General features: G+C 45.0%; 1 protein-coding gene across 1 annotated transcript; it reads left to right on the plus strand.

Annotated features, from left to right (window-relative positions):
* Positions 1-284: 284 nt before the first annotated feature.
* LOC134934927 (uncharacterized) lies at positions 285-1935 on the plus strand. Its single transcript, XM_063930254.1, has 3 exons — positions 285-347; positions 423-635; positions 1251-1935. The coding sequence occupies exon 3, from the start codon at positions 1262-1264 to the stop codon at positions 1928-1930; it is 669 nt and encodes a 222-aa protein (XP_063786324.1). The 5' UTR covers positions 285-347; positions 423-635; positions 1251-1261; the 3' UTR covers positions 1931-1935.
* The last annotated feature ends 8109 nt before the right edge of the window (positions 1936-10044 follow it).

A 10044-nucleotide genomic window follows, 5' to 3' on the forward strand; every position in this document is an offset into this window, starting at 1 on the left:
TTTACTTCAAAAAAAAGGTTCCTACAAATTCAAAATTTCATTGTGGTTAAATTTGCAAGTATTCAATCTATGCAATATCTGACACATAATTCTCAAATGTAACTGATTTATTTGGTGCAACACCATGTACATTTTGATATACACCACAAATTAAGGAAGCACGAAGATCTTAAGCAGAAATTAGTTTAAATTAGAATACCTAATATATGGTTACAGTACACTAAGGCTTTGTAGTTATAATTTTTACACAAAGCATGGTAATAATGTTTGCTCCACTTTTTCTACAGTCCGACAGACCAGCCGGCCAGACAGGCCTCAGACAACTCAGGATGATGCTGGGATTGCAGGTAAGACTTCACTGTAGTCACATATTCTGCAAACACATAGAAGTACAAAATATTAATGTTTATATATTCTCATAGGTTCTGCTTCTGTAAGCCGACCTCCTGTAAGGCGCCCATCACAGGGCTCGGGGCACTTACCCAGGAGGCCAAGTAAGACACGGCGTCTTGGCACGGAATCTGCGGATCCATCTTCCCCACCCAGGCGGCGCATTTCTGCAGTGTCACCCCAGCCACCACTGGCACTATTGGCGAGTCCACAGAGTGATGAGCCCCGATCACCTCAGTTATCTGGTGAGTCAAAACAGAAACTAAACACATAGCAAATAATCTACACAGTACAGTTACTATGTTGTGAGTTGGAGTTGAGATTACATGTTTGCCATAACAAGCAATGTGATGTTACGTCTTCAATTGTTAAAGGTGCAAATGCTTAATTTTTCTATGTCTTAGTGGTTGATATCGCCAACATCATTTTTAAAATCGAACATACATTTGTTAAAATATTGGCCACACACGTGCACATAAAAATAATTTAAAAACCAAAAAAAAAAAAAAAAAACACCCTCCACAACATTATAGTGTTCACACATCTCCCCTGTCCGGTATGTAGACTGCTTACTTGCTCCGCTCCTCTGGACTATCCAGGTAAGCAGTCTATATCGTGGACAGGGGAGGTGACATAACACTGTAATGCTGTGGAGGGGAGGTAGTTAGGTGAGGATTACGCAAGTCTGTCTATGTGCACGCCTGTGATGGTATATATGTTTTTGGAGAAAAAACAAATTATATGTTTAGAAAAACAACTCTAAAAACTTGAGAAATGGAGTATTATGAATGTAGTAATGTGTAGAACTAGCAAATATATTTTAAGAAAAATAAACATTGCATGTTGGCCACCCCATACAGAGCCCAGCTTGATGGCCGACGTGGACCAGCAGGGACAAGACCAACAGGCAACCTTCACACTGCAACTAACACCTGTTGACCCGAGCCAGCCAATACAGCTGCAGGATATCCCCCAAGCCTCCATGAGTCCACAACTGGCACAAGCTCCACCCCAGCCACAAATACCAGATGACTTTTGGGCCAGTTGGACAAGCCAACAGGCACAAAGCAATGCCAGCCTGACCGCACATACCCAACACCTTGCCAGTCTGCCCCATCATCTACCGCGCATTAGTCGCAACTCGGGCAGACTGATTGTCCAAGTAGGCCGAATCGCAACATCGATGGAGCAAATACAAGCAGACAACAACCAAATGCTGGCTCATTTAACGCGCATCATTGATGAGCAACAGCGCCATCAGCAGGCACTCGTACAACTCATTCAGCACAACCAGGTTGTGAATGAGTCTTTATCCCGGATTGTAGCCAGCCACACTGCAACCAACACACAACTTAATGCTAGCATAAATAATTTGAGCAACAACATAACATTGATGGCAGCTCAACAAGTGACCTCCAGCTCTGGAACCACGACCCCTATCCAAACGCCAGTAACCTCCCCTGTTCGGCGTTCCTCCCGAGCACGTGCCAGTGAGCCAGCACAAAGCACAGCACCCAGCACACACAAGCGGAAAAAATAAGACTTTTGACAAATTAGATTTACGCAATAAAAATTTTGATTTGACAAACACACAACTTCCTGTGTCCGTCTCAAACATTGTAGAAGCTGCTATGTATGTATGTATGTTTTTCATGGGTAATGACTGAAAATGTATTTATAACATAAACTAAGTACAATGTACACACCACTATAAACAACAAACAGTAAGTAACAAAACACACAATTGAAAGTATTGCAAAGTGTTTAGTCAAGGATAATTACATCCGACAAAAACTTACCAGAAAAATACCGCTGGATCACTTCTTGCCGTACCTGCCTCCCTACATATGTACTCACACTGTCACCAGATGGTTCTAACTCCTCTGCTTGCTGACTGCTTTCTCCCTCATCATGTGCCAGATGTTGACTTAAACACAGATTATGGAGAAAACAGCAGCAGAACACAATTCTAGTCACCTTTGAGGGACTATACAACAAAAGGCCTGCAGATTTATCCAGACACCAAAACCGTGACTTCAGCACACCAAAACATCTTTCTATCACATTCCGCGTAGCCTTATGTGCATGATTGTAACTGTGTTCAGCAGGAGAATCAGGTTGGGACAATGGAGTAAGGAGCCAAGAGTAGCAGCCGTAACCCCCATCACCTGAAAAACAGATATAGTCAACATTACTACATGTGTTAGATTATTCATTCCCCTAGTCAAAACTAGAGTTTGTGGTTAAAAGACATACACACCAAACATTTTATACATACCCAACAGCCAGCCATCAGGCATTTGTCCGGCCTCAAATTTATCGAAGAGCGATGACTGACTGAGGATGAAGGAGTCATGGCAGCCACCAGGGTAACCTGCAACAACACTCATAATTTTAAAGTTTGCATCACAGACCACCTGGACATTAGTTGATTGGGCCAGATGTCTATTCGTATATATGTATTGGCGGCCCCTAGGTGATCTCAGCTGAACGTGTGTGCAATCTATGGCCCCCAGCACATTGGGCATGCCAGCAAGCTCATAGAAAGCTACCCTGACAGCACGCCACTCCGACTCCTCGGTAGGGAAGCAGATTGAGACATTAATATGTGGATCCAAGACATCCAAAACCTGAGTGGACATTAAACAAGCTAAGGTGAGTGTCATGTTAGGTATTCTATACAATACTGTGTTGTTTGTACTTACAGAAGCAACACTTAGACATAACCGCCTATGTATTTTTAGACTCACCTGATTCAAATATCTTGAAAAGGTGGGCTGTGAGATACCAATCACGTCGCCTGCCACAGCCTGGAAGCTCCCAGTAGCCATAAAGTGTAACACAGCCAGGAGTTTGTGTAGGCCTGAGACAGAGCGAGAGCGTGCTGTCTCAGGGTCTATGCCCAGTTTGACAAGGTCATACAGGTGGAAAATGTTGGTTCTATTTAGGCGGAACATCTGTATGACCCTATCATCGGACAATGCGTTTAAGTTTAAACGACCTCTAAAAAAACGAGGCTGGCGCAGCCTCCGCGGCACCTGGACAACCTGCTGACCATGTTCACTTACCTGGGCCTGATTCCTGGAAGCCTCATGGAGCAGTCTAAGGTATCCCACAGCAAACATAAATTCATTGGCACACACCACAGCCGCCATTTCAGAGTGAGAGAAATTCAAAATGTGCCTGGAACACTTTTATAGGGCCAAACATTCAGGTGTGAGTAATGGATAATTGAGTACACATGTAAACACGCTTTTCAAAAGCTGGCGCGTTTTTTTTTGGGAATTTTTTACGAATTGTATTTTTTCGCGGCCGCAAATGCATTTTCACGGCAGAAATTACAATTACGAATGGTTAGTAAATGACCGAGATTCATATCTAAACAGGCGTATTTTGACCGATGGTGTATTCATTCGTGATTTTTACCTTGAACTTCCAAAATATTACGAATGACCACATCACTGCCGTGATTTGAGTTTAGTAAATTACCGAGATGACACTTTGATGAAAAAACGCCATCTCGGTCAAAATCGGGAGCTTAGTAAATTTCCCCCATAGAATCCACAATAACCCTCAATAACCAAAGCAAAATGCTGTGCTTATTGCTTTATAAATCAATAATGAAGATTTCAGTCATTAAAGATCTAACTGTTGGCAGAGTGTTCTGGGCTATCTGGTGCTGTGCCGTCAGTCCACACACTTGATGACTTAAACAGTAATGCAGGTTTATTTAGTGTACACAGGTGACTCAGATGTAACACTGATAGCGGTAATCAGGAGCCCATATATCACACAAAATAACAGCATTAGGTAGTGGTACTTATCAGGAGATGTCTGTGGTGGTGAAGCATGGAGGACTGCACAGCAGTGCAGTCTGACTCCCACTGTAGAGAAGATGATGCATGCACTGGAAACGCTGTGAGTCTCTGTAGCTGAGATCCGCTCCCAGTCTCCGCTCTGCAAACTTGTACACACAGGACTCTGTCTCTCAGTCTCTCTGTGTGTCACATTCTCCTCACTCTCTCTGAGAGGAACAGGAATTACATCATATAACTCCGCCTCCGAGTGACTCCTGGCACTAGAGGTCTGACACTAGGGGATGCACCCATTGACTGATACACAGAAGGAGACAGGTGCAAAGCACACCATATCCTAACACTAGCAACACTCAGCAACTATGCACTCACCTGCAAATATTGCTGTAGCTGTATACTGTTAAGGGGGTTATACACTGTACAATGTGTATCCACAGATGCGACGGACGATCCGATGGCCGACATATCAGGCGGCCATACACACGGAGCAATCCGATGCACGACCGCCCGCTATGCCGCCCCTACATAGCGCTGCAAGGGATCGTCAGCTGATTCCCCTGATCTTTTGAACATACAGAAAGATCAGAGGAAGGGCCGGCCGGCCGGCCACACGGGAGCGCGCCATGCACGGCCCAGAAACGCCCTCATCATTTGACAAATCGTACCGTGTGTATGCACCTTTAGTCTGTGGGCGTGATTCCCAATGTTTTTTAATCTATGCATGTGTCAGAGTCGCTAAGTGCATGTGTCCCAATTGGTACCACACGGAAAGGCAGAGCGGATTTGGACTCAGAGTCTGTGGATTTTAGTTAGGCCTTTACCTGGGAAATAACAAAGGCGTGAGTAAGCACACGTGGGCATGACGCTGATAGCAGCTGCCTCCAAAGACGCACAACCACGCACACAGGAGGCCATGTTTATTTGGAAAACGACACCTGTCATAGGGCTGGCACAAATTTGATGGCGTCTCAGTATTCACAAAATGTTTCCACAGCATTAGCATAAGATGCGACTCTGAATCAGGTCCTGTATATTTTACTTACAGTATGCCGTAGCTTTCTGTATATCATTTTCACTCAATGGCTAAATGTTTGTATTGACAGCAGAAATAACAGGGTATAACTGAACCTAATGTAAACGAGGGAAAGCAGAAAAACAAAATTACATCAAAATAAAACGTAGCATTTTGTTTCCCTCGCATTTCAGACTTTTTGTTTTCAAATAGACCTTGATCCTTCCTCTGTGAGGCAGCGAGCATTGTGACCATCTGATCTCTGTAACTATTTTACAAAGAATTTTCAGCAGTGCCACCGCCAGGATCTGGCACATGTTACTTGGACACATCATGGCAGGCTGCTGCACACAATGAGCAGACAGACGCCGACCCCAAACTCACACTTATGGCGGGTAGGAAGCAGCCAGAAGAGACAAACGTGATTTTTTAATGATTTATGAATTCAAATTAGAGTTTTGTTTTATGCATTTTTTTTATAGGAAAGTTTAACTTTATTTTATATAGATATATATAGATATGGGATGCGTTTCATTTACCCGGCGGTCAGGATACCAACGCTGAAATCCCAATGCTGCCACCCAGAATCCCGGTGCAACAGGGCTATTCCTGTGACACCCATAGAGTGGGAATAGATCCTGTGGTGAGCGCAGCAAGCCACCGAGCCCGCAAGGGGACTCTTAGCACTTGCCCCGCTGCCGGAATTCTGGCAGGTGGGATGCCGCTGTCGGTATTTTGACAGCCGCAATCCTGCCTGCCGGTAATCCATACTAAACCCATATATATAGTGCATCTGGAAAGTATTCACAGCCCTTCACTTTTTCCACATTTTGTTATGTTACAGCCTTATTCCAAAATGGAATAAATTAATTTCCCCCCACAAAATTCTATACACAATATCCCATAATGACAATGAGAAAAAAGGTTTTTGGAGATTTTTGCTAATTTAGAAAAATAAATAAATGAAGAAATCACATATACATAAGTATTCACAGCCTTTGCCATGAAGCTCAAAACTGAGCTCAGGTGCATCCTGTTTCCGCTGATCCTCCTTGAGATGTTCCTACAGCTTAATTGGAGTCCACCTGTGGTAAATTCAGTTGATTGGACATGATTTGGAAAGGCACACACCTGTCTATATAAGGTCCCACACTTGACAGTGCATGTCTGAGCACAAACCAAGCATGAAGTCAAATGAATTGTCTGTAGACCTCCGAGACAGGATTGTCTCGAGGCACAAATCTGGGGAAGGGTACAGAAAAATATCTGGTGCTTTGAAGGTCCCAATGAGCACAGTGGCCTCTATCATCCGTAAATGGAAGAAGTTCGGAAACACCAGGACTATTCCTAGAGCTGGCCGTCTGTCTAAACTGAGCAATCGGGGGAGAAGGGCCCTAGTCAGGGTGGTGACCAAGAACCCAATGGTCACTCTGTCAGAGCTACAGCATTCCTCTGTGTAGAGAGGAGAACCTTCCAGAAGGACAACCATATCTGCAGCAATCCACCAATCAGGCCTGTATGGTAGAGTGGCCAGACAGAAGCCACTGTTGTCATTACAGAGTATTTTACCAGGACAGTCAGGATCACCTCTGAGCTATCTTTGAATCAGTAGGCACACACCGGAAAGCTCTTTGTGGTATAACTTGTTTATATAATGAAACTGGAACCGATCATAATACAAACTGGTAAACAGAACAGTATATCTGTGCATGAGCTGCAATCAGGCAAGCTCCATCTCTCTCCTTCATGTCACTTTCAGAATACAGGAACAAACAAGTGCAAGACATACATCACAGACTGTAAAACACATAACACATATATACGACAGCTCCACCTGCTGTCCCTCCTGTGTAACACATCAAGTCTAAATCTATTGAATTCTGTTTCTCAACAGCCACTCCTTAGTAAAAAGCACATGGCAGCCCGCCTGGAGTTTGCCAAAATGCACCTGAAGGACTCACAGACCATAAGAAACAAAATTCTCTCGTCTGATGAGACAAAGATTGAACTCTTTGGTGTAAATGCCAGGCGTCACGTTTGGAGGAAACCAGGCACCACTCATCACCAGGCCAATACCATCCCAACACTGAAGCATGGTGGTGGCAGTAGCATCATACAGAGGGGATGTTTTTCAGGGGCAGGAACTGGGAGACTAGTCAGGATAGAGGGAAAGATGAATGCAGCAATGTACAGAGACATCCTGGATGAAAACCTGATTCAGAGCGCTCTTGACCTCAGACTGGGGCAACGGTTCATCTTTCAGCAGGACAACGACCCTAAGCACACAGCCAAGATATCAAAGTAGTGGCTTTAGGACAACTCTGTGAATGTCCTTGAGTGGCCCAGCCAGATGGCCGGACTTGAATCCGATTGAACATCTCTGGAGAGATCTGAAAATGGCTGTGCACCGACGCTTCCCATCCAACATGATGGAGCTTGAGAGGTGCTGCAAAGAGGAATGGGCGAAAGTGCCCAAAGATAGGTGTGCCAAGCTTGTGGCATCATATTCAAAAAGACTTAAGGCTGCAATTGCTGCCAAAGGTGCATCAACAAAGTATTGAGCAAAAGCTGTGAATACTTATGTACATGTGATTTCTTAGTTTTTTTTATTTTTTATAAATTTGGAAAAATCTAAAAAAAAACTTTTTCTTGTTGTCATTATGGGGTATTGGGGGTAATTCCAAGTTGATCGCAGCAGGAATTTTGTTAGCAGTTGGGCAAAACCATGGCCCTCATTCCGAGTTGTTCGCTCGCAAGCCGCTTTTAGCAGCTTTGCACACGCTAAGCCGCCGCCTACTGGGAGTGAATCTTAGCTTATCAAAATTGCGAACGAAAGGTTCTCAAAATTGCGAAAAGACTTCTCTGTGCAGTTTCTGAGTAGCTCGAGACTTACTCTGCCAGTGCGATCAGTTCAGTGCTTGTCATTCCTGGTCTGACGTCACAAACACACCCAGCGTTCGCCCAGGCACTCCCCCGTTTCTCCAGCCACTCCCGCGTTTTTCCCAGAAACGGTAGCGTTTTCTCCAACACTCCCATAAAACGGCCAGTTTCCGCCCAGAAACACCCACTTCCTGTCAATCACATTACGATCACCAGAACGAAGAAAAAACCTCATAATGCCGTGAGTAAAATACCTAACTGCATAGCAAATTTACTTGGCGCAGTCGCACTGCGGACATTGCGCATGCGCATTAGCGACTAATCGCTCCGTTGCGAGAAAAAAATAACGAGCGAACAACTCGGAATGACCCCCAATGTGCACTGCAGGGGAGGCAGATATAACATGTGCAGAAAGAGTTAGATTTGGGTGTGGTGTGTTCAATCTGCAATCTAAATTGCAGTGTAAAAATAAAGCAGGCAGTATTTACCCTGCACAGAAATAAAATAACCCACCCAAATCTAACTCTATCTGCACATGTTATATCTGCCCCCCCCTGCAGTGCACATGGTTCTACCCAACTGCTAAAAAAATTCCTGCTGCGATCAACTTGGAATTACCCCCATTGTGTGTAGAATATTGAGGGAAAAATTAATTTATTCCATTTTGGAATAAGGCTTTAACATGACAAAATGTGCAAAAAGTGAAGCACTATGAATACTTTCCGGATGCAGTGTACACATGCGCAGATCATTAAACAACAGGGATTCTGATTCAGAGATGTATGCAAATGCTGTCGCATTGGCTGTGTGAAAATATGCAAATGCCGGGAGTTGTATTGAGACACCAATAATCGCCATCTCTGTATAAAGACTCAACCATTGAACGCACATTGAACAAACATCGAGCTTCTGACTAACAGTATGGTCAGGCAGCATGGCCGCTGGAAGTAAGGTGCTGGAGCTATTGTGACTGTGTACGGGATCACAGTTGCAAACAATAACACGCCCCTAGAATGGTCGCAACACGCCTGCATTTTAGCTGCCACTCCCCTATTACCTTTCCCAAATGGCCCTAACTGGCAATCACAGTGAAAACATCCTCTCTGCGAACACCGCTACTAGATCATCACAGAACATGCGCTGTGCAGAATAGACGAACGTGCAGACCACCGATAATCGCTCAACTGCAAAACTAACGGATTTGCGTATATCTCTGAATCAGGCCATGAATCAGCCCCAGTGATTTATCGTATTGTATCTGTGTGTGATGTGTCAACTGATGACTGCCAAAATAAAAATCCAGAGCACAAAACCTTTCCTATTAGTTGTATGTGAACCTCCAATTCGGAAAGTGATGATCTGGATGTTATCTGACATGTCGCTGGACAGTGGCAACACTGAGGTAGGTAACACCTGGTGTGGCCAACGTTACACCTTTGCGCGCCTTAGGCGTGGCCGGAAGAGGGCCATGGCCTTGGATAAAGGGTGTAGCCTTAGAGTCTTCCGCTGTTGTCACAGAGAGGGCGTGGCCTAGCGGAAATCATCCCCCGATCACATCAGTCGGGGGGGGGGGGGGGGGGGTTAGGGAGGCATGCCCAGCATCTATGGAGATGCTGGGCTGAACCCGGAGACTTGTGCCTGCAATGCTTGTTCCTTCTCAGTGACAGGAGCCAGTTGCTGCATGATAATGTCACACTACAGGACATGGAAGGGGGGGGCCTGGTGCTCACAGGCACCCCCTAATGTTCGGCACCCCCTTACACATGCGGCACGCCTACAGCATCAGTGTTGCATGTTCTCCTCTCCCTCCCCTCACCCGTGCACTGCAGCAGCAGCAGCAACAACGGTCGGGATGCAGGAGCGGGGCAGTGGTAAGTATTGTTTTTTTTTATTTTTGTGTGTGTTTGACAGGGCGCACAGCAGCAGAGGGCACAACTATTGGCACAG

Source organism: Pseudophryne corroboree, chromosome 6 (assembly GCF_028390025.1).
Source record: "Pseudophryne corroboree isolate aPseCor3 chromosome 6, aPseCor3.hap2, whole genome shotgun sequence".
NCBI lineage: Eukaryota > Metazoa > Chordata > Amphibia > Anura > Myobatrachidae > Pseudophryne > Pseudophryne corroboree.